Source organism: Schistocerca nitens, chromosome 8 (assembly GCF_023898315.1).
Source record: "Schistocerca nitens isolate TAMUIC-IGC-003100 chromosome 8, iqSchNite1.1, whole genome shotgun sequence".
Taxonomy (NCBI): Eukaryota; Metazoa; Arthropoda; class Insecta; order Orthoptera; family Acrididae; genus Schistocerca; species Schistocerca nitens.
In genome coordinates, this window is record NC_064621.1 from 446,232,604 (window position 1) to 446,259,050 (window position 26,447).

The following is a 26,447-nucleotide window of genomic DNA, read 5'->3' on the forward strand; positions in this document are numbered from 1 at the left end:
AAAATGTTCTCGGTTTTCCATCCGCGTAATTTGTTTCATATGCCACCCTGGCTTCTTACAAGTATTGAACTAATACCACAAGTAAACCGAGATCCCAGAACATCACAGAAGAGATGGCTTAAAAAATGGTTCAAATGGCTCTGAGCACTATGGGACTTAACATCTGAGGTCATCAGTCCCCGAGAACTTAGAACTACTTAAGCTTAACTAAACTAAGGACATCACACACATCCATGCCCGAGGCAGGATTCGAACCTGCGACCGTCGCGGTCGCGCGGTTCCAGACTGAAGCGCCTAGAACCGCACGGCCACATCGGCCGGCACAGAAGAGATGGCTCGAATGAAATACGAACAGGTGAAGAGTCTAATCGTTAGAGTAACGAAAAATTTGTGAGTAATTTTGCTTCATTTCTTCCAGTCCTCGACCACGAAATTGATGTGTTATAAAGCTTGACACACGTTGTTCAGCAAACGCATGTACACATTATGATGTTGTATTTAACATTAAGTAGTATCGTACTGCTCCAAATACTCACTCTGTCTTGAACGAAGAGTGCGATCAAGAATGACAGATTAACGATGCCGAAGAAGAGGTGAATAATCAGTAGAAACAGCTGCAAGCTGAAATAGGAGTTGACTTCCACTGAGATGCTGAACAGATCGAAGTACAGTTGTCGTATCAGGTTCACTTCTGAAGTCACTGGGACGACGGTACTGTAGATACTGCAGCCATAACGTACCTGAAATAAAAATCTAATTAGTAGTAGACTGCATAATTATTTCAAGGTAAGGAATGAGAAGGTTCTCCGAAGAATCAACGAGGGAAGGAATATATGGAAAACACTGACAAGAAGAAGGGACAGGATAGTATGATACCTGTTAAGACATCACAGTATAACTTGCATAGTTAAGTGGGATCTGCGGAGGGTACAAACTGTAGGGAAAAACAGGGATTGGAACACACCCAGCAAATAACTGAGCACTTAGGTTGCAAGTGCTACTCCGAGTCCAGTCACATTAATGTGACCACCTGTGCGGATCTCTGCAAGACGTGCAGGAAGGGGTCAGTGAGGTTCTGGAACGTACCGATCGGGATGTGGAGTCATGGCGGCTCCGGTGCTGTGGACAGCTGCGTTATATTTCTCGGTTTAGGATCCATGGCGCGTACTGCCCGATCGAGGTGGTCCGACAGATTCTCGATTGGGTTTAAATCGGGAGGAGTTTGGTGGCCAGGAGAGTGCGGTAATTTCATCTAGTTGTGATGAATTTGGTGGCCAGGAAGGCACGATAAACTTATCCTGGTGCTCTTAAACTACGATTGTACATTGCGAACTGTGTGACAGGTTGCACTGTCCTGCTGGTAAATGCAATCGTGCTGAGGAAAAACCAACTGCATGTACAAGCGGACGTGGTCCCCAATGATAGATGCATACTTGTGTTGATCAATTATTCCCTTCAGAAAATGAGAACACCCAGACCATAAAGCTCTCTTCTCTGGCCTGGACCTTACGATGGTTGTTGCATGGTGTTTGTTTTCAGACGTTTCACGCCGTACACGCCAATCGCCACCTGTCTGATGGAGCATAAAACGTGATGCATGTGAAAGGATCACTTGTTGCTACTCAGTGAACTTTCAGTTATGGTACTGGCACGCAAATTCCAGCCTTCGTCGCCGATGAATAGCATGGGGGCATGAACAAAGCGCCTACTGTGGAGGCCCGTAAGCAGCAACATTCGCTGAAGGATCGTTGAAGAAAAAAAATGGCTCTGAGCACTATGGGACTCAACATCTGTGGTCATCAGTCCCCTAGAACTTAGAACTACTTAAACCTAACTAACTTAATGACATCACACACATCCATGCCTGAGGCAGGATTCGAACCTGCGACCGTAGCAGTCGCGCTGTTCCGGACTGAGCGCCTAGAACCGCGAGACCACCGCGGCCGGCGATCGTTGAAGAGACGCTGTTGGTAGTCCCTTGGTTCATCTGGACGGTCATGTACTCAAATAATTGCACGTCGATTCGCACGGAGACGTCTCTGGAGAGCTCGTTGACCCGTGTCATACATGGTCGGTGGCGCATCACAGTTGCCTCAGCGCTGTTTTTTTTTTTTTTTTTTTTTTTTAATTGAATTCCAATTCCCCATTGTGGTGGGCTGGCAGCAGCATATGCGCTGCTCTTCAGCCAAAAGGCAATAATGATACAACAGAACACATTTAAAATTACAAAGGAGAAAATATGGCGGACAAAAATATAAAAAAGGGGGAACATAATGGACGAGAATAGACAAAAAGGGGGCGACTGTAAAATGGAGACAAAAACCTTGAAAAGTATTGAGCACAAAATACCACACACTGGGACAATTAAAGGAAGACAAGGCAAAGTATGGCTTCAGCATAAAAGTATCGATGGACGGCGTAGAATATAACGAACACTGACAGGAACACTACGTACAAGTCCCGCACATAACTAAAATCACAGCTCTTGACGCACAGGAGAACAGCACCAAAGACAACACTGACGTAGCACACTGAGGACGATGAGCAAAATGGAGGATCTGCCAGGCGCAAGGAGATGAGGGAGAAGGGAAGAAGGGAAGGAGGGGAAGAGAGGGGGAGGAGACGGGTTGGGGGGCAGGGCCAGGGAGGGAAAGAGGCGAGGATGGGTTGCCGGGACTCGGGAGGGGGGTGGAGGAGAAGGAGGAAAATCCGCTCTGGGAGAAGATCGGCGCCGGTTGTGGATAGCGTCATATATATATACTTTAACCACTGCACTTCGTGAATAGTTTACAAACTTAGTCGTTTAGGAAATGCTTCCACCCTTGGCCCGAAAGCCAACGATCATCCCTTTTGCACATGTCCGCATTACGGCTACTACTGCTCTGTCTTCCGCATCCCCCAACACGCTTTATTTATGCTTCACTGCTAGTGCTGACACCTGCCGTCTGTGAGTGGTTAATGCACGTTAACGTCGAACATACAGGGGATAGGAAAAATAATGTGAACAGTGGTAGTAATAGGATGGGTGTGTTTGACGATCATCATCGCAGGTAAGGCAAATGTTGCGCTGCACTGTGCATGTTCAGTACGGGCTAGGCATCAGTGAAGGTTGTTTACGAGTATTGCACATTTCGTATTTGCATTCAGAGGCTGAGGTCGACGTGTAATGAAAGACTTAACAGTGATCCAAAGAGAGCAGATCGTGGGGCCCCATTAGTTGGAGCATCAGGAACCATGACAGCCAACTTAACGAATGTTTCAAGAGCAACTGTTTCAACAGTCATGACAGCCTAAACAACATGGAAAGACATCATCGTGTAAACGTAATAGTGGGCGCAAATCAAAATTAAATGACAGAAATTTGTGGTAAGGACTCATGGGACCAAACTGCTGAGGTCATCGGCCCCTAAGCTTACGCACTACTAAATTTAACTTAAATTAACTTACGCTAAGGAAAACACACTCACCCATGCTCGAGGGAGGGCTCGAACTTCCGACGGAGGGGGAGGGGGGACCGAGCCGCCCAGACCGTGACAAGACTCCCAAGACCGCGCGGCTAAATGACAGAGATCGTTGTACGTTAACAAGAATTGTGTCCAAACAACACAAAACTACGGAGGCTCAATAGCCATCTTCTAGACCCCGAATCTATTGACACTGTCCCCCGAGAACTCAGTCAAGCGAATATTCATGGACGAGTTGCTATAGCGAAACCATTAGTGACGATAACCAACGCAAAGAAGCGTAAAACATGGTGTCAGGAGCATAAATCCTGGACTGTTGGTCAGTAGAAACGCGTCGTATGATCCGAAAAGTCAACGTTTTCGTTATTTCCAAAATCGGGCCGTGTTTACATCTATAGAACGCCAAAAGAAGTCGACAATCCTGATTGCTTGATTCCAACGGTTAAGCATTGAGGTGGAAGTGTGATGGTGTGGGCAGCCATATCATGGTATTCTGCTGGTCCCATCATTACTCTCAAAGCCCGCCTTACAGCCAAGGATTATGGGAACATTTCAGGTGATCAGTTGCACCCCATGACTGAAAAGTTGTTCCCCAACAATGATACCATATTTCAGGACGATAATGTACCCATTCACAAAACAAGGACAGTACAGTCGTGGTATGAGGAGCATGCAACTGAGGTGCAGCGTCTTCACTGGCAAGCACAGTCCCCGGACGTGAATATTATCGAACCTTTCTGAGTGGTATTGGGGCGCAGAATACGGATCAGATTTCCGCCTCCATCGCCACTACAAGAGTTAGAAGACTTTCTGATCGAATAATGGCATAACATTCCACTGCAGACTATACAGTCATTATATGCCAGTATCCCAAGAAGAATCGCAGCTGTACTACGCAAACAATTCCCAAGCAAGTACAGGTGTTCACATTATTTTGCCTATCCCCTGTAGGTGGTGGTCACATTAATGTCACTAGACTGTGTAATATGAAGTCTGTGGTACAAACATCACATTTCCGGAACTCGTTTATCACAGGTCGATAGAGTGATGAAAACTTCCAAGTGGGCTAAGCTGAAGTCATTCCCGGGCACGTCGAACTGAATAAGTAGGGGAGAGTGCGTACCTGGAGGATAATGTACCTGTGTTTTAATTCTAATGACTGATTTTAAATTCGAATAAATAAATGACTAGTAGAAACTGCTAGAAGCAGTTTCTGGCATTTTCTAATGTTTTAGTTGCTATGTGACATGAGGTTGTGTTTCGTGTAGTGTTTGTGAATATTAGGAGTTTCATTCATTTAAGTGATGTATAATATATTACAGCAATATGGAGGATATTGCTAATTCTTCTCTGCCACAGAATTTTATGGTAACATTCTGTAAGTTTTTAAGGCTAGTTCCATAACCTGTAGATGGTTAAGCCATACTTCGTCGGTTGTGCACCATCTTGCAGCTTGAAATGTAAGTTGTCTTCTAGTATGGAACAGTGATATTTTCAAATGAACTGAGTTTCTTTAATCTCTTAACAATTTCCCATGTCTTGAAAACGGAAAATTCTTTTAGTTGTCAATAGCTCCTACTTCAACATGTTTTTAACCCGTAACTGGTTTTTGATATTACTTCTTAATTTGATTTCACTTACTGATTACTGGTGTGCAGTAGAGCATTAATGTAACACATAGACCATTAAAAATAGTACTGACAAGATTTCCTCGACTAAAACAATTTTAAATTTGAACAGAATATTTGTGTCTACGTACATGAACTTTTGTACTTTGGAACAATTTTTCACATTTGTAAAAGCCTTACTCTTCCCAAGTATTGTCTGTAATTTCAAAAAAAACACTGCAGTGTACATAAACTGAGTGTCATCATTTCAAAATGGAATAAGAAAAAATAGTTAAATTTCTATCACAAAATAGTTAAATTTCTATCACAGCTCTGGTTGAAGAAGAAATTCTGGAGTGCTCCAAGGTACTCCCCTTGACGTAAGTATAGTCTACGTCGAAGTCAGTATTGTAGAACACAGGACAACTTTCATACTCACATTATTAAGACCTTTTTGGGGCACGAAAACGTTTATAAGAACCAAAATCAATTCCGCAAGCTTTGTGAAACAGTTGGTTCCGTTCACCCACGAAAAATGAAGGATAGGGTCGTCCTGGATCACGCCGTGTTCTTTGGCTTCCGAAAGGCAGTCGGTAAACTGCACTGTCGCTTAGGTAACAAAATGGGAGATTATTGATTGTTGGACCAACTTCGTAACTGGATCAAGGGCTTCCTAGCAGATTAAAGTTCACACGTCGTTCTTAAAGCACCAAAAGTAAAAATAACTTCCGGAGTTTATAGGACCGTTACTGTTCAGAGTACATATAAATGATATTGTGGGTAACGTAGGACACTCAGTGAGACTGGTCACAGATATTGCTATTGTATTCAGAAATGCCACAAAACTGAGTAATACACACATCAAAAAAGTTTTGCATCCCATCGGTTCCGAGTGTTCCGGAACTTGTACAGAAAATTGGAATAGAGATCAACATAAACATGTTTCCGCCCTTTTTATTGCTCATGAAAACCACACGTTGCATGTTGTACCACCATACAGCGAAACCTTCAGAGGTGGTGCCCCAGATTGCTGTACACATCGGTACCTCTAATACCCAGTAGCACGTCCTCTTGCATTGATGCGTGCCTGTATTCGTCGTGGCATATTACACACAAGTTCATCAAGGCGCTGTTGGTCCAGATTGTACCACTTCTCAACGGCGATTCGGCATAGATCCCTCAGACAGGTTGGTGGGTCACGTCGTCCATAAATAGCCCTTTTAAATCTATCCCAGACATGTTCGGTAAGGTTCATGTCTGGAGAACATATTGGCCACTCTAATCGAGCGTTATCCTGAAGAAAGTCATTCCACAAGATGTGCACGATGGGAGCGCGAACTGTCGCCCATGAAGATGAATGCCTCGCCAATATGCTGCCGATACGGTTGCAATATCGATCGGAGGATGGCATTCACGTATCGTACAGCCGTTACGGCGCCTTACATGACCACCAGCGGCATACGTAAGCCCCACATAATGCCACCCCAAAACAGCAGGGAACCTTTACCTTGCTGCACTCGCTGAACAGTGTGTCTAATACCTGACCGGATTGCTTCCAAACACGTCTCCAACGATTGTGTGGTTGAAGGCATATGCGACACTCATCGGTGAAGAGAACGTGATGCCAATCCTGAGCGGTCCATTCGGGAAGTTGTTCGGCCCATCTGTACCGCGCTGCATGGTGTCGTGGTTGCAAAGATGGACCTCGTCATGGACGTCGAAAGCGAAGTTGCGCATCATGCAGCCTATTGCGCACAATTTGAGTCGTAACACGACGTCCTGTGGCTGCACGAAAAGCATTATTCAGCATGGTAATGTTGCCGTCAGGGTTCCTCCGAGCCACAATCCGTAGGCAGCGGTCATCCAATGCATTAGTAGCCCTTGGGCGACCTGAGCGAGGCATGTCATCGACAGTTCCTGTCTCTCTGTATCTCCTCCATGCCCCAACATCACTTTGGTTCACTCCGAGACGCCTGGACACTTGCCTTGTTGAGAGCCCTTCCTGGCACAAAGTAACAATGCGGACGCGATCGAACCGCGGTATTGACCGTCTAGGCATGGATGAACTACAGACGATACGAGCCGTGTACCTCCTTCCTGGTGGAACGACTGGAACTCATCGGATGTCGGATCCTCTCCATCTAATAGGCGCTGCTCATACGTGGTTGTTTACATCTTTGGGCGGGTTTAGTGACATCTGTACAGTCAGAGTCTATCTTCAGGAGTTCTGGGAACTGGGGTGATGCAAAACTTTTTTGTATGTGTGTATTTACAGTTTTTCAAAAATGGTTCAAATGGCTCTGAGCACTATGGGACTCAACATCTGAGGTCATCAGTCCCCTAGACATATGCGACACTCATCGGTGAAGAGAACGTGATGCCAATCCTGAGCGGTCCATTCGGGAAGTTGTTCGGCCCATCTGTACCGCGCTGCATGGTGTCGTGTTTGCAAAGATGGACTTAGAACTACTTAAACCTAACTAACCTAAGGACATCACACACATCCATGCCCGAGGCAGGATTCGAACCTGCGACCGCAGCGGTCGCGCGGCTCTTACTGAAGCGCCTAGAACCACTCGGCCACATCGGCCGGCTTTACAGTTTTTATCGCGTTTTGTTACGATGGTGCGCGTGAGTCAACTATGGTCCGGCAGCAGTTACTGCAAGCTGTCTGCCACACTTGTGAACTCAAAACAAGAGTAACTCGACAAGCAGTTCTGCGCCTTGTAGATCTACAAAACGACAGAATAGCATTGACAATGCTTATCACTCACGCTGCCCAGTGCAAATGGAGTTGAAGTTTAATTACCAAAAATAAAAGAAATGAAGCAGTTAACTTTCATGATTAATTAAAAATGTTCTTAGCAAAGTCACCTGGTTACACCGACACACCTAAATCCACAATTCAGTCATATAGAACCGACTGACGATGTTTATTAATTATATGAATGGAGATGTCTGTTCTTTCCAGTACGCCCGAAAGAACTGACACCGTGTGAAATCCACAGCTGTGACACATATTATGTAAATTGAACGTGAAGAATGGAGGAAGGAAAGGAAAGGGAAGGAACTAATGATATCAGCTGCATCGGGACGTGTCTGTAAGAATAGACACCATGCGTTCATGTAAGTGATTCGCCTTGATGGGCAATGAATCCAGAACTTTCAGAGCGGATGCACAATTACATTCGACCTCCTACGGGAATCGAAAATTAGTGAGGCGCTAGTGAGTATGTGAGTCGGCAGGGGAGCGTGCCCAGGGAGTCTGCGCGTTTGCCATAAACGCCGTGTCCGGATGACGCACTGGTTCGCGCAACTGTCTAGTAAAGAGGATATCCTGTGTTCGAGTCTTCGACTGGCACACGGTTTCACTCGTCGCCGCTGATTCAGCATGAAGTCTCCATGCAGCTGATGTCGTTAGTTCCTTGCCTTTCCTTTCTTCCCCCTCCACCTTCTATTTAAATAAGATGTTTATTAACGTGTCGCCTCATTAGATAGTTGGGGGCGGAAATGATGCTACTGGAGCCGTTAAAATGAAACATTAATGTATTGATCTTGGGAAACGCTTCTCAGATCAAGGTAAACTATAGTCTCAATTCTCTTTATTAACTATAAAAATTAGTGACCGTGGAATTACAAAAATATTACATGTAGCAATGGTGAGACAGCATTACAATTAACTCTGAAAACACTGTATAAACGCCGAAAGCACCTGAATGTTTTATGAAAGACCGCTACTCAAGAAGCAAATGACTTTTCAAAGTCTGAGCAGCTCTCAGATGGAAGAATACTGGAGAAAATCGTCTCACAATCCTAGTGCAAGAAATTTTCCACAAAAAGCAAAGCCACGTTGCGAAATAAACTTGTAAATTGTGAGTTGTACAGATGACAAACATCACAAAGCTAAACGCGACACTTACACAAAAAACAGCGAAAGAAGAACTCTGCTGAGGCGGCACACCTCTCGAGGTCTCTGAGACAAACCATTGCCCGTGGTCTCAAACACCAAGTGTTGTAGTTGTCTAGGTTCCACCCGCTCCTAAATGCAACCGGTTGGAGGGGAGGAATTTCTTCGCACCTTCCAAAATGCAGGGGAAGTCCGGAGACTTTTTTCAACAAGAGCTTGTTGTATTTCCATAAACTGACTTAGAAGTTGGCATCGGTCGGGTTCTCTCCACGACTGGCTGAAAATTAGTCTCATCGTGAAATGCAGCACATTTCCCATGCTGTGTACAGTAAAATTCAGTGGCTCATTATTTGGATACGCTTCTACGAAAGTCTGCGGGAATTTCTGACTATCCCCAAGGGAACTGTCGTAGTTCGAACATTTCTAAAAAGGACTTTGCAGTACTCCAGCCTATGTATGATCACTGTTACCAGCATTGGTCTTCTCACGGAGCTTCACGGTCCTTGAGCGAATTGGGGGTAACCTCCCGAATATTCGCAACTCCACCAGCTAATGCCTGAAACCTGCAGCTAGTCTCCCTCGCCACGTACCAGCACCGGATTTCACAAGCTCTGTGCATCTATCTAGAAAATTTAGGATAATTTATTTGTCACGAACTTCCACCATGATGTAGTGATTGCAGGTCAATGCGCTGCAACCGAAGAGCAAGTACACATTGTAAACAGAAGTGTGTGGTTTCTCTTTTGAATCCGTTAGCCTATGGTAGTTCTTATTTACTTGATTGTAAAAGATGGCAAATAATCGTTTTTGGTCCAATTTTAATAAGTTCGTTTCACTACTATTGATTATAAATTATTTACATTAATGCTATGTTTTCCACCTTGACCCACTTTTTTGGCACCTTCTTCTTCATGCTTTCCTCCCCTTTTTCCCAGCCCTCCATCCTTCCCCCGTCTCCCTCCCCCTCCCTTTACTACACCACCCTCAACCCCACATGTCTGTAAGTGTGATTAAGCTAAGCCTTCCCCCCAGGATGGCCAGTACATTTTATAGTGCTTTGTGAAAGACAACTTTGCAGTTTACTGTTTGTTTTTACATGGAATGCCTCAGAAAAATGTTTTATGTTCATACAAATCTATAATATTAGTTTTGGTAGAGTTTTTACGCTTGTAAAGAGTTGAAAATGAAGATTTTATTTAATGTCCTCTTATTTGTTTTATTTTAATACTAATGTTGTGGTTAACATTTACTGAGTTTTACGTACCATCATGGCACACAACGTTGTCATTCAACCCCATGTGACGCTGCTGTGCTTTACTGTTTGACGATTTTAATTATTTTACTGTTTTTGGTAAAGATTTTAAAGGTATTTATCTTATTGTTATTATATTAACTGTTGCATTTTTTATGACAGGAGAACGTTGTAATAAACACAAAAGATGTTTTCTATACCCTGATAGGACGCTACTTCCCGAGGTTACGTTACTGCAGTGGAAGGAGTGGACTGTCAGGTGTCTGTATGCTCTGTACATGCTTCTTATATTTTGGGAAACACCTTTTTGACAATCTGGTATGTACATCTTCAATCAATACATTCAATATATTTCACGTGTGCTTAATAATTTGGTAAGACCTGTATTGTAACTAATTGTAATTTTGATTTTCGGTCCTACAGGATGATTTGAAAATTGTTCCCGACCCGAAACTAGTCATCAAATGAATAAAAGTGAAATTTACAACTTTCGCTGTTTTTCTCTTGTAATAATTTATTTACCATTGCTTAGCGACATGTGACTAACAAGTAACAGCATAACTATAGTGAAATACAGCAAGACCTGCAGTTGACTAAACATAAATAAATGTGAGGTATTGTGCATAAATAGGTGGAAAGTTTGCATTATTAGCGATAAATCTCTGGAAACAGCAACAACTGTAAAATATATAAGAGTATCCGACCGCAGGGATCTAGAGGGCAATGGTCTCCAAAAACCAGTTGTGGAAAAAGCAGGTTTCATGCTTTCTATGTCAATACTGTGCTCGAAACATACATTTCAGAAATTTCTTCCCAAACTTAAGATCCATGTTTGGTAGTAGTAGTCTTATTTTGGCCAGGATACCCACTTTGCTCTGCTAGACAGCATTTTATGTCTTTTGAATGAGCCAACCTCCATTTCGATTAAGTATTTTTGCACATCGACTGCGGGAGAATTCTTTGGTATATTTTCTGACCGCCTGTTGGTCGATTTCGATATAATTCTGCTACGTGGGAAGCGTGTAGGCTTCGCTGGCGAACTTTGGAGTGAGTATCTCAGCCAGTGAACGTCTAGGACGTGGTGGTGCCATATGAGAGCGTTGTATTCGAAGGAAGGAAAAGAGGCAGTTGCAATTTGGCACATGTAAAGAGTCAGTTGTACTGAGGCAAGCAGCGTGTTGTCAGACATGTGCAGACCGAAGTGGGCTTGCCGTGTACTGCAGTATATGTTATTATGAGTCGGTGCTGAACAGTTTTCGCGTGAAATACATGTTACGGTGAGTTGGTGCGAGCAGGCACTGTTGCTCCGGAAGGTTGGAAGTGGTTTGTATAAGAGAAGCTGTGGTTTGATAATTCTGTTGCCACTCAGCTGAAGGTGAGGAGTGCATGGTATTGGTATTGAGAGTGGCTGTAATATTAGCTTTGAGAGAGCAAGTTACGTTTGTTGAATTGATATTGACAAGCACGTAACGCTCCTTTCTGTGTGTTCTACTGAATGATGTGAGGTAAGATAGTTACTGCTTTCCTTTTCTTACGGCTTGGCGTGTGTCTAGTAGCAGTGTATCTGATTAGGTTTTCTGACGAACCATACATCAGAGTGACGATTAATCTGAGCTCCATATTCAGCATTTGTTACGTTAGCGTCCAATATCTAACCCGCAGTTGGGAGTTAGTAAAGCAACGTTTTCATTCACCAAATAGATAGGAAATATTTCTGTATATTCCTTAAGATTGCCGATTCAGGAATCGGGCCAAATGTAACTGAATTAAGTGCGGCAGACGCTACGTGTTGAATTGATTTATGCGAGGTTTTGTGATAATAATTATTCTAATAAACCAGAAGTTTATTTGAATTTTTCAATTTCTTTACCTTGGTCAGAATAATGCTCCCATCTCACGCTTTTTTCTGGAGTAATAATTAATAAATATTTTGTGATTAATGTTAGTGTGGATTATTAATGTTTGCTGCCTCACTACGATGTCTTCAGGAGCCACAGTTGTATGATGGGGTCAATTTCATAAAACTAAGGTAAGTCACGCTGCCGAACGATGAAGCAGCGCCTGCCAATCCGATCTTCTTCTTTTCGGATGGTCTGGCGTTGTCAGTCCACATATGAGTAATTTTATCTATGATTTATTATTCTTATACCTAAGAACAGGAACTGTCTGTCACTATCCTAAAGAAGTAGCTTCTTAATCGATCCGCTCCACAACATATCTAAAATACTGATAGATTTTATTGTTGCACGATACATGTCTGTCGGACCGTCCTTGGATTCAGTCAGATGATCATCATCGATATAGATATAAGCTTTTAATAAACTCCATGCAATTTGTGCTGCTCCTCATTACTGTCGCCTTTCTCAGTTTATTTTCAATCCATATTCTGCGATGAGAAGACCTTTCCATTCCTTATCTCATATAATTCTTCTTCACCTTCTCTGAGGATAGCAAGTCACCAGCGATTCTTATCATTTACGATCTTCCACACATAATTTTAATTCCACGCCTGAACCTTTATTTATTTCCATCATGGCTTCTTCGAAGTATAGGCTGAACAGCAGACCCCATCCTTGTCTCACACCATTTTTGTTCCGGGTAATTTGCCCTTGGTCTTCCTTTCTTCTTGTTTCTTACACTTATTTTAGATTATTCGTCTTTCCCTATAGCTTATACCTAGTTTTCTAAGAATTTCGAACACCTTATGCCGTTTTATACTGTCAAACTCTTTGTCTAGGTCGATAAAAACAAGGAAGATGTCTTAATTTTTCTTATGTCTTGCATTCCTTATCCAGCGCATCAGAAATGCCACACTGAACATGTAGACGCTTCTTCTTTTCCCTCACCGATACAACGTGTATTGGCCATCAACTGCGTCAGAAGCTGAAGTCATGAAATCAGTTCATTCATGACAGCAGTGGCAAGTCTACTCAACGTTTCTAGAGCTCGTGTGTTAAGTGTCATATCAGTATACATGAAAGAAATGCATCTGAATCCAACAGTGAAAGTAAAATTTAAATTGCAAATTCAATATGTGGCTTTTCAACCAACGATAAGAAGGTAACTGCATAGAAAATGCCTCTTAAGCCAAATTTGGATCTGGAGAACATGAGATCAACAACAAAAGTGTATCAGGAGATACAAAATAAGAATATTCGTAGTAGATGCATTATTGACAGACATCTAGACATCTTGTAAATCATCTGGTGCTTGCATAGCGTTGGAAATTTGGGTCTTTCAACCAAATGTAGGAACTCTTATTTGGATTAACTTGAAGTCTATTAGTTATCATACTAGAATATTCTGCAGTATATTAAAACTGAATTTCTTTGTTACTTCCGTTCAAAGAGATAAACAAACTATCGTCAGATTACCATTTTCGGTTCATTTTCAGACCTGCTAGGAAAAGTGAAACCAAATACAGCTGCTTGACAATATACATCTTGTAATAATAAATTACAAAATAGTTAAAAGATACTAATTTGATACATGTAGATAACACGAGTTTAAAAATGTGATGAAACATAGTTGAAAGGGTAGAAGACGCCTTATATTATCCTAATTTTATTAAGAGGAAATTCCAAGGTCGTAAGATGTAAAATAAATTGGCTTGGCATCGTCGAACAAATATAAAAATACAGTGCAGGCCAGGCTAAAGTCTCGGGAATTAATTGCAACTTGTAACACTAGTGCCGTATCTGGATTAGGACAGAGTAAAAAGGCTCTGTAAACAGAAATAGAAAATAAGTATTGTGGTAACAAGTATAGCTTTCAATGAGCAGTGTCTTGCAGCAGGCGCTGAACCAAACTATGCTAAATTGAAAATTAGGTAGCCTTCAGCCCTCGCGCAGCCAATTAACAACAAAAGTGAGAATAACTGGATTAAGGTCCAGTTATATGAAGTGTATAAATGTAAAGACTTAGTAAGTGGAGAAGTTACAGAATTACTTTTACAACTACGTAATGGGCTTTCTAGTACTCAGTTTCAATTTTTGCAACGAAGAAATTCGTAATGGGGCTACGAGAAAAGCCGAAAAATGGAAAAAGACAAAACAAGAATTTAAGTAAATTATTGAAGTCTCAAAATGCAAGTATTGTAAAACGTAAGGTTGGCATTTGACAGCATCGCTTTAACAGAGTGAACTACCTTAACAAATCTGTAACTGAATGATCATAAAGATACGTTACCGAATAAAGATTTACAACATAGTATTACTCTAAATTTCAATAAGAAAAATATTAAGCTAGCTCTAGTTGAGATCAAAAAAATGGTTCAAATGGCTCTGAGCACTGTGGGACTCAACTGCTGTGGTCATCAGTCCCCTAGAACTTAGAACTACTTAAACCTAACTAACCTAAGGACATCACACACATCCATGCCCGAGGCAGGATTCGAACCTGCGACCGTAGCAGTCGCACGGTTCCGGACTGCGCTCCTAGAACCGCGAGACCACGGCGGCCGGCAGTTGAGATCAAAATTGCATGTGAAGTAGCAAAGATAACGAAAGTAGAAATTGCGGTCACAGCCGTTGAAGGCAGTAAAGCTTTCGCGTCATTAGAGCTCAAGCCTGAATAACCAACTTCTGTGGTGGGGACCGCTGCGACAAGTGCAGGAAGAATTTTTTGTATGTCCATCCTTTTGACTGGAGGTCTTGGGGACCACGGCCGTTCACTATTGTAAAAAAAAATGAAATGCTTACAGTCGTCCTTATGATCTTATTTGTTGTGTAGCTACCAGTTTCTGCGCTTCAATGCGCCATCTTCAGGCCGTAGTTGATGCTCAAGTGGTTAACACGTTCCATATATACCCACATCAGTGGCCAACGTAACTGATTTACACAGACTATCTGTAAACATTGGTGTTAGGACTCCAACCATCAACTGCCAACTGGCAGTCTGCGTAAACCAGTTATGTTGACCACTGATCTGGGTATATATGGATCGTGTTAGCCCCTTCAGCATCAACTACGCCCCGAAGATCGCACATTGAAGCGCAGAAACTGGTAGTTACACAATAAATAAGATCATAAGGACGACTGTGGGCGTTTCATTTTCTTACAAAAGTGAAGGAAGAAAGTCAGTGGGGTTGTGGAAGGTATCACCAGGGATGTGGAGCCATGTCAATTCCAGCGCTGTGTCTGTCTGTGCTAGGGTTCTTCGTTGAGGATCCATGGCGCGAACCAACCGATGGAGGTGGTCCCACAGATTCTCGATTGGGTTACATTCCGCTGAGTTTGATAGACAAGGAGGAACGGTAAACTCATCTTGGTGCTCTTCAAACTACGTACGTATACGGCGAGCTGTGTGATACGTTGCATTGTTCTGCTGGTAGATGCCATCGTGCTGAGGAAAAACAAACCCCATGTAGGAATGGACATGGCCTACAAGGATATATCATACTTGTGTTGATCCATTGTGCATTCTAGAATGACGAGATCACGCAGGAAATGCCCTCAGGCTTGAACCCTTTTGACGACTGTCGCAGGAAGTTTGCTTTCAGACGTTTCAAGCAGTACAAGCCAACAGCCATTTGTCCGATCTAGCATAAAATGTGATTCATCTGAAAACGCCATCTGTCGCTACTCAATGGATACCCAGTAGCGCAACTGGCGTGAAAATTCCAGCCTTCGTAGCTGATGAACAGCAGTCAGCATGGGTGCATGAATCAGGCGCCTACTGCAGAGGCCCATACAGCCACATTTGCTAGACAGTCGTTGAGGAGATGCTGTTGGTAGCACTTTAGTTCATCTGGGCGATCAGCTGCTCAGAGTTGCCCGTCTGTTCACCCACACAAATTCCTGCAGTTGTCATTCACCTCGGTGTTGTGTGGCCCATTGTGCTCTACTCTTGCCTCGGCACCGGTTTTGGATAGTGCCATTTTACCATGGACGGTGTGCTTTGATTACAGCAGCACGCGAACCGTTTACAAACTTAGCCGTTTCGGAAATGCTTCCACCATTGGCCCTAAAGCCAGTGACCATGCCCTTTTGGACGTCAGATGAATCCCTCCATCTCCACGTTACAACAACTGCACTGCTTTTCGCATCTTTCCAAAATGCTTTATATCTCCTCCACTATTAGCACTGCCACTTGCCGTCTGTGAGTGGTCATGTCGAACATTGGACCTGGTCACGTTTATGCGACTGAACTGTGTTTGTGAAAATGGCTGTACTGGCAAAACAGAAGAGTTTTTTTACAGAAAAAGGTCACAAAGACGCAACTGAGAACTTTCAAACACATCTATATCAGAACATTAAAAATTTCAAATTTCTGCTTAATAAATATGAAAAGAAATACTTAAAACTTTAATCTCAAGCAAATAATACTATTTGACTGACTGAACAAAGTATGATCATCAAGCTATAGATTAAATACGATATTTTATTACTGACAGAACGTGACACTAATGAGATATTCACTAGAGAAATGGAAGAAGGGAACTCCATTAAGGATGAAAATTTTACCATTATGAAAGTAAACAACAAATTTTCAGTTTTCAGGAAACCTGCCTTTACAGATCTGATCATTATTGCCAGGTCCTGTCACCTACCACTACATAAAAGAGCCTCTTTTACAACAATGATACACTGTCTCTATCATTTTGCCTTGGCTGACAGTGAAACATGTGAGGAACTCAGTATTTTAAAATAAATTACAATAGCTAGTGTTTTTTCTCCAAATGGCATTATGCACCCATACAGTATGCATCGGAAAGAAAAAGTGTATAGCAGGCACACTCCCACTAACCCATAGAATAGAAGCGAAATGAGCGTTTGGCTTCATTGCGCGGGACGCCCCTTGCGTGGCAGGTCCGGCCGCCTTGGTGCAGGTCTCATTACATCCGACGCCACATTGGGCGACCTGCGCGCTGGATGGGGACGAAATGATGACGAAGACAGCACAATACCCAGTCCCTGAGTGGAGAAAATCCCCGACCCAGCCGGGAATCGAACCTGGGCCCATAGGACGGCAATCCGTCACGCTAACCACTTATTTTTTCCCCTCATTTTGTTCGATATTGTTCGTTGCGTTTGGTCTGGGCGGACGTCACAAGACATACGTTCAAGTTGATCGTTGACTCTTTGACTCAGTTTTTTTATTACAGAGCCACTCAGCTATCGGGGCGGACAGAATAGAAGTAATAAGGAATGTCGATATTTACTCCACAATAAGTCGTTCAAGTAGTAGACAGATGGACTATTTTTAAAACACGGCCGGCCGAGGACAGTCTGGAACCGCGCGACCGTTACGGTCGCAGGTTCGAGTCCTGCCTCGGGCATGAATGTGTGTGATGTCCTTAGGTTAGTTAGGTTTAAGTAGTTCTAAGTTATAGGGGACTGATGACCTCCGAAATTAAGTCACATAGTGCTCAGAGCCATTTGAACCCTTTTTAAAACACGATGTAAAGCACTGCTCTTAATAATGAAGCATTGTACTGTCACTAAAAGTAGGACCCGTCTTGGTGAAAATCGTCCTTTATTGACAGGAAAGGGATTAGACTTTAAGGATGGTGGGAGGGTATAAGGAAGAGGGCCGATGGATAGTATCGACTGAGAAGAAGTGGATGTTGGGGAGATAGGATGAAGTAGTTGTAGGTGTCGGTAAGGTCATAATATGAGGGGGAAAAGGAGGCAGGGAAAGATGGGGACAGAAAGTGAAAGAGAGAGGGAAACATGGAGAGGGGCTGGGAAAGGAAGTCCTGATGGTATGGGTGCAGTGAAATTACAGTTTGTAAGACGGGTATAAATCAGTACAAACTTCATTGTCTGGGAGAGGGAGACGGTTGAAATTTCGTTGGGAGAAGATACAGAGAGTGTGTATGTTTAGGCGATTTGGAAATTGGCGGTTTATGTGCGGTGTCATATTAAAAACTAAAATTAGAGGCTGGGCAATAGGAAGAATACAATTTACTTCCATTTATCATGCCTGATGAAGTGCATCGTTATTCGATACACAACCTAATTCAGTCTTGACACCGAATAATAACGCATTCGCCTTCGTAAAAAATGTTGCATATTTAGTCCTTTTCAAGAATTAACTAAACGTTGCAGATTGATTCTTGTTCCAATAATGAGCAGTCTCACCTAATCGTTTGCATATTCCATGTTTGGTAGTGCCTCCTGGTAGAATCTAAAATTTCCGACCCTACTGCTCAAAAAGTTTCCACTTACCACATAAGAAAACCTTGACAATTTAGGCCTGTTCAGAAAACCTTCACCGAATATACTGCGAGCAGTCGAATTCCCCCCTTTATTTTTTGTATACCCTAAGCTTAGAGAAAGCTGTGACAAAAGCTAACGGCTACATACAAATAACTTTTTCAACAAGTTTTCGGCGTCAGGAAAGGTACTGTTGGGCCTTTGGGTGATTCAAAATGACTAAGTGTGGAACTACGGTGAGCAAGGTCTACTGGACGAAGTCAAACTAACGAGATATTTTTTGTGAGGTTTGGTGAAATTTGAGTAAGACGTTCAGATAAACTGCTGAACATATCTAAATATGTAAAAATCGGAAAAAAATCTGACTGCAAAATCGTTAACACTAATATTTATTACTAATGAAACAACTTAGAGGTTTTTACGTAAAGCTAGATTAATTTTTAAAAACTAAAGAACTTACGGTTTCAATGTTAGGTTCCCAGGCAAAGTTTGCAAGTGACACCGTTTCCTTTTTAATACGGATGACGTTCAACAGACCTTCCATTCGTTTGTGGAGTCTCTTGTACCTGTAGCAGAAACGCAAGGGATGAAGGTAAACTTCACTTTTTTTTTTATAGCGAACTGTATAATGGTTCTTATTTTGTCATATATCTGTGAAGAAGGTATACAGCTTGTGCAGAATGTGTTGGCGCGACTGTTCACATCGTCTTTCCAAAAGAAAATAGTTTTTCCCAAAGTTAGAATAAATAAATTTATTACTCTCGTTCTTTAACGTCATAGTCTCTGAGTGATTCATGTTTCTTTGGCCATTTCCTTCTTTCTAGTCAAGAACAGCTAACAAAATACGATAAAAAATGCATCACTTTGTAAGTGGCCTGGCAGAAAAATTACGGCTATTAGAGTGCGCACACACCGTAAGGAATGTTGGTGACAGCAGTCTATAATCTCCACGTACCCATTCTGCTGTGAAGAACTAAGCCACATACTCCTGTTCCGCCAACAACTTGCACTGCTATGAGTAACCGAAATTTATAGCATTGGAGAAAAGGCACACTCAGAAACCACCACATGATGCTCTCAGAAGATAGAGTGTCTGTTGGGTTGACATGAAAATACGTAAATTTTATATGCACTTTTCACAATACACTTATTTGTAAGATAACTTTAATTGTTATATACTGTTAACATGTCCGATAACGAGCATGTCCCAGTACTCAGTACTTTTTAACCGTAGCTTCTACTTGCAGCAGTTGCGTCCGTGCTTCCAGGGGGAGCACGACATCTGTATGAGCAGCACGCAGCGTTATAACTGTACGCTTGTAAACAAACTCCTGCTTACGACAATAACATTTGCCCTTCCGCAGGAGGCACTGTAAAGAATGCCGGTGACCGGTGACATCGAAGCAATTCACAGGCCGGTTGCTGGATTTGTTACTGGTAGGTCCGAACAACACGTGTCTCAACACGAGACTCAAATGGGAATCCCTGAAAGCAAAGCGACGTTCTCTTCGAGGAACACTATTGAGGAAATTTAGAGAACTGGCATTTGAGGCTAACTGCAGAGCTATCGCCAACAGACATTTTAAGGACCTCAAAGGTAATCTGCCAGGAATTACGGCTCTTAAGAAATCTTGTAGACAGTCATTTTTCCCTCGCTCACTTTGCGAGTGGAAAAGGAAAAGAAATTAGTAGTCACACAGAACACTCTCCACCATGCACCGTACTGTAGCTTTCGGAGTGTGTATGTAGATGTAGATGTAGATATAGGCAACAGATAACAGATGCTTACAAAGACGAGCATACGATCAGTGCAAGATTCAAATGTGTTACGTTCACAGATTCCTCTTTGAAACGGCTTCATAGAGGAGGAACGCAACATCAACCCATGTAAACGCATAAAGAAAAGATGTACAGAAGTGAAATTAGATTCGATAACAGCAGTAAGTACAACTAGGAAAGCTATTTTTGTATCGGAGAATATACGACGCGAGTAAGAGCAGCTCGGCTGAGAGGATCTCAGACGGTGCTTCGCTTCGATCTTGAGTGGAAATGAGTTGTTTGGAGCAATACAGTGTGTGTAAGTATTTAAATTAGAGACAGTTTGAAAAGTATGATGCTTCAGTGTCTGGCTTCTTGAGGCACAGAGAGAAAAGTTGATCACCACGTACCATTATCTTAGACGACAGGTTAAATATTCCATTCCGTAAGCTGGAACGAAAGAGTTTCATTGCAGCAGTGGAGAAGTAAGCGAAAAATTTGTTTCCCTATAGTTATACAAATAGAGCAACTTAGCAAAATATTATGAAAGCAGGTGTATAGTATTTGAACAGCAGCTCCGTGTGCTATGTAGCACCCCAGAATAATTTCAGTAAACATGTCTAAATTCTTCAAATGAGTGGAAATCAGTCAACATTGTCAAAAGCTTTCTCTAAGTCTGGAAATGCTAGAAACGTAGGTTTGCTTTTCCTTAATCTATCTTCTAAGATAAGTCGTAGGGTCAGTGCTGCTTCACGAATTCCCCAGAATAACTTCATTAAACACGTGTAAATTCTTCAAAGTTTTACCCTGCTTGCTCAGAGCTGAGGAGGCCATCTGGGGACCGATCTGCCAATCGGAAAGTCAATATGGCGTATCGCCTATGTAGCAGAAGACCGGGCACCAGGCGAGCATTGACACACAGCATCCGAGCGCAGGAAGCGAAAGATCGAACGCCACAGTACAACATAACACGGCAGTATGAAGCCACTATAATAGTCAAACACTGCCAAAAGACCCGTGATTGGTGACCCACCACAGCGAGAAAAGGAGATCAAACGAGGGCAAATTCGCTCATGCACCCAGAGCGACTGTGTCACATGCGTGAGCTCGACTCTTTAAATAACAAGGCTTCCGCAGCTCAAAGGTACATTGAGTCCTAACGCCATTCTTTCCGTGCCGCTAGAACCAGAGAGCATGTCGGTCTACTGAGTTTCAGTGAAACCACAACAAACTGATCGATGGTGGTCTGCCTGCTACCTGCCTGTTGCCTTCACCACCATGACACACCTAATCCGATGCAAACCATAGCTGTGGTCTTCTATTGGTGCCTGCTGGGACATCGCCGATGAGGAGAAGATTGGTGTGCTGCCAGTCCTCCTCTCACTCAGAGTCAATTGCGGATGACCCGTAAACTGTCACCGCCACGCCATCCAAGCATAGCGTGTCCACAAAGCCCTCTGAATGGCTCGTGAACATCTGCTGCGGTTTTGGTCTGTGGTGGGTGACGGCTATATTCATCAAAGCGAGCAACAGCCGATATACGAAAGCGTTGCGGTGCAGGATCTCATGGGATCACGGAACGTCTGGGGAGGACGACGCCTGCCCATAACCATCTGCAACCTGCGTGACAACACATGGCTGCAACACACTGACTTATGACTCCGACGTCACGACTTATTGACAAGGCGTGCCAGCGCTTCTTCGTTGCATGCGCTGAAGCCTGGCTGCTGTACGACGGACCGAGGCAATTTTAGTATTCTGTAAATTCATCTTGGCGAATAAATTTAATTGTACATCACCTGTCCGTTGCCGTTTGTGCCTTGAAATATCGGCGGTCGCTGTAAATATTATCTGGCTGAATTCCCGTAAGTTGTTTGAAAATTGCATACGCCAGGAGGAACTCGGGTGCCACAAAATGTTACTACGCATAACGCTGTATTCCTAATACCTCCGGGCATTTCTCCGAACAACTTTCGCACACGCTGTGCTCAGCTTCTTGCACACAAGTGACCGCAGCTTCCTGAGTCGCAACAGTTATTTGAGTACTCGGTGTGACGCAAAGGTACACTGTGTTACAAAAAAATTCACAAGAGTTTAAAAGATTATGTCTTCTACATGAATGACAATAGAAGGTGAATTTTAACTCACTCATCGAAACTAATAGTTTGTTGTTATGACAGTTGTAAGTGTCTGATTCAAGTGATCACTGGTAGCCATCTCCATCTTGCAGCTAGATCGCTCCGCTCACTGTTTCATTATCCAACGTTCAACGATAACCCGCCAATAAAAGGAGTTTTCCATTCACTGTTTCAACAGGTGCAGCTCATTTCTAACTGTGCGGTGGAAGTTTTGTCGACTGTACAACTCTAAGCATTCAATAATAGCACACACAGTTTCAAGGCAACGCTTTTTTCTGCTCGATTAACGCGTAAGGTACATTCAACTCCGTTTTGTACATGTTGTACAGTCCAGAGACTCGTTTGATGCAGCTCTCCATGCCACTCTATCCTGTGCAAGCCTCTTCATCTCCACGTAAGTACTGCACCCTACATCCTTCTCAATCGGCTTAGTTATTCATTTCTTGGTCTCCCTCTACGATTTTTACCCCTCACGCTGCCCTCCAGTACTAAACTGGTGAATACTTGATGCCTCAGAACATGTCCTACCAACCGATCCCTTATTCTAGTCAAGTTGTGCCACAAACTCCTCTTCTCCCCAATCCTATTCATTACCTCCTCATGAGTTACGTGACCTACCCATCTAATCTTCAGCATTCTTCTGTAGCACCACATTTCTAAACCTTCTGTTCTCTTCCTGTATTAACTATTTATCCTTCATGTTTCACTTGCATACATGGCTACATTCCATACAAATACTTTTAGAAAAGACTTGCTGACAAATCTATACTCGATGTTAACAAATTTCTCTTCTTCAGAAACACTTTCCTTGCCATTGCCAGTCTACATTTTATATCCTCTCTACTTCGACCATCATTAGTTATTTTGTTCCCCAAATAGCAAAACTCATTTTGTAAGTAGGCTGTTTAGGTTTTCTTATTGGTAACGCCACGTAGCGCTCTGTATGAAAATCACTGGCTGTGCTGTGTGCAGTCTGTGGCTAGTTTGCATTGTTGTCTGCCATTGTAGTGTTGGGCAGTTGGCTGTTAACAGCGCGTAGCGTTGCGCAGTTGGAGGTGAACCGCCAGCAGTGGTGGATGTGGGGAGAGAAATGGCGGAGTTTTGAAATTTGTAAGACTGGATATGAACTGCTATATATATTATGACTTTTGAACACTATTAAGGTAAATACATTGTTTGTTCTCTATCAAAATCTTTCATTTGCTAACTATGCCTATCAGTAGTTAGTGCCTTTAGTATTTGAATCTTTTATTTAGCTGGCAGTAGTGGCGCTCGCTGTATTGCAGTAGTTCGAGTAACGAAGATTTTTGTGAGGTAAGTGATTTGTGAAACGTATAGGTTAATGTTAGTCAGGGCCATTCTTTTGTAGGGATTTTTGAAAGTCAGATTGCGTTGCGCCAAAAATATTCTGTGTCAGTTTAAGCACAGTAATTCATTAATTTTTCTAAGGGGACGTTTCAACTTACTACTTTAAGTGTCACATTTCCCAATCTAATTCCCTCAGCATCACCCGAGTTAACTCGACTACACTCCATTATCCTCGTTTTGCTTTTGTTGTTCATCTTACATCCTCCTTTCACGACACTGTCCATTCCATTCAACTTCTCTTCCAGGTCTTTTGCTGCCTCTGACAGAATTACAATGTCATCAGTGAACCGAAAAGTTTCATTTTCTTCTCCATGGATTTTAATTCCTAATCCAAATTTTTCTTTTGTTTCCTTTACTGCTTGATCAATACACATATTGAATAACACCTGGGATAGGCTACAACCCTGTCTCACTCCCTTCCCAACCACTGCTTCCCTTTCATGCCCCTCGACTCTTATAACTGCCATCTGGCTTCTGCACATATTGTAAATAGGCTTTGTCTCTCTGTATTTGACCCCTGCCATTTTCAGAATTTGAAAGAGAGTATTCCATTTAACATTGTCAAAGGCTTTCTCTAAGTCTACAAATGCTAGAAACGTAGGTTTACCTTTCCTTAATCTAAGATAAGTCGTATGATCAGTGCTGCCTCTCGTGTTCCAACATTCCTACGGAATCCGAATTGATCTTCACCAAGGTCGGCTTCTACCAGTTTTCCATTCGTCTGTAGGGAATCCGTTTCAGTATTTTGCAGCCATGACTTATTAAGCCGATTGTTCGGTAATTTTCAGACTTGTCAACGCCTGCTTTATTTGGGATTGCAATTATTGTATTCTTCTTGAAGTCTGAGGGTATTTCGCCTGTCTCATACATCTTGCTCACCAGACGGTAGAGTTTTGTCAGAGCTGGCCCTCCCAAGGCTATCAATAGTTCTAATTAAACGTTGTCTACTCCCAGAGTCTTGTTTCTACTTAGGTCTTTCAGTGTTCTGTCAAATTCTTCACACAGTATCATATCTCCCATTTTATCTTCATCTACGTCCTCTCCCATTTCCATAATATTACCATCAAGTACATCGCCCTTGTATGGACCCTCTGTATACTCCATGTACCTTTTTGCTTACCCTTCTCTACTTAGAACTGGTTTTGCATCTGAGCTCTTGATATTCATACAAGTGGTTCTCTTTTCTCCGAAGTCTCTTTAACTTTCCTGTAGGCAGTATCTGTCTTACCCCCAGTGATATATGCCTCTACATCCATCCCTGCTTAGCCATTTTGCTCTTCCTGTCGATCTCATTTTTGAGATGTTTCATGCCTTTTTGCCTACTTCATTTAATGCATTTTTATATTTTCTCCTTTCATCAGTTAAATTTAATATCTCTTCTGTTACCCAAGTATTTATATTAGCCCTCGTCATTTTACCTACTTGATCCTCTGCTGCCTTCACTACTTCATATCTCAAAGCTACCCATTCTTTTACTGTATTTATTTCCTCCATTCTTGTCAATCGATCCCTAATGGTCTCCCTGAAACTCTCTACAACCTCTGGTTCTTTCAATTTATCCAGGTCCCATCTCCTTAATTTCCTACCTTTTTGTAGTTTCTTCAGTTTTAACCTATAGTTCATAACCAATAGATTGTCGTCAGAGTCCACATCTGCCCCTGGAAATGTCTTACAATTTTAAACCTGGTTCCTAAATCTCTATCTTACAATTATATAATCTATCTGAAACGTTCCGGTCTATAGGCCTCTTCTACTTATATAACCTTCTTTCATTATTCTTAAACCAAGTGTTAGCTATGATTAAATTATTCTCTGTGCAAAATTCTACCAGGAGGCTTCATTCCTTACCCCTATTCCATATTCACCGACTTCTTTTCCTTCTCTTCCTTTTCCAGTTCCCTATGACTATTAAATTTTCGTCTCCCTCCACTATCAGAATAATTTATTTTATCTCATGACACATTTCTCCAATCTCTTTGTCATCTGCGGATCTAGTTGGCATATAAATTTGTTGTATTGTGGTAGGCGTGGGCTTCATGTCTATCTTGGCTACAATAATGCGTTCAATATGCTGTTCATAGTAGCTGACCGAGCTCCTATTTTTTATTCAATATTGAACCTACTCCTGCATTACCCCTATTTGATTTTGTATTTATAACCCTGTATTCAACTGAATAGAAGTCTTTCCTTCTGCCATCGAACTTCACTAATTTCCATTATATGCAACTTTAACTTATCCATTTCTCTTTTTAAATTTTCGAACCTACCTGCCCGATTAAGGGATCTGACATTCCACGCTCCGTTTGTAGAACGCCAGTTTTGTTTCTCCTGATAATGACGTCCTGCTGAGTAGTCCCCGCCTGGAGATCCAAATGCGGGATTATTTTACCTCCAGAATATTTTATCCAAGACGACGCCATCATCATTTAACCATACAGTAAAGCTGCATGTCCTCGCGAAAAGTGACAGCTGTAATTTCTCCTTGCTTTCAGCCATTCGCAGTATCAGCACAGCAAGGCTGTTTTGGTTAATGTTACAAGACCAGGTCAGTCAATCATCCAGACTGTTGCCCCTGCAACTACTGAAAAGTCTGCCGCTCTTCAGGAACCACACGTTTGTCTGGCTTCTCAATAGATACCCCACCATTGTGGTCGCACCTACGGTAAGGCTATCTGTATCGCTGAGGCATGCAAGCCTCCCTACCAACGGCAAGGTCCATGGTTTATGGGGAGGAGTTTTGTACATAGTCCACAAAAATCTACTCTGCATGCCGGTTGAAAGCCATTAACTCCAC

General features: G+C 42.5%; 1 protein-coding gene across 1 annotated transcript in view; it reads right to left on the reverse strand.

The window, feature by feature from the left end:
* LOC126199605 (uncharacterized) overlaps nucleotides 1–26,447 on the reverse strand; it is a 62,575-nt gene that overhangs the window by 12,266 nt on the left and 23,862 nt on the right. Inside the window, exons 2-3 of the mRNA XM_049936533.1 lie at nucleotides 18,850–18,955; nucleotides 537–740 (exon numbers count right to left, since the gene is read on the reverse strand). Of these exons, the coding sequence (XP_049792490.1) occupies nucleotides 537–740; nucleotides 18,850–18,955 (310 nt within the window). The remainder of the gene's footprint in view (nucleotides 1–536; nucleotides 741–18,849; nucleotides 18,956–26,447) is intronic.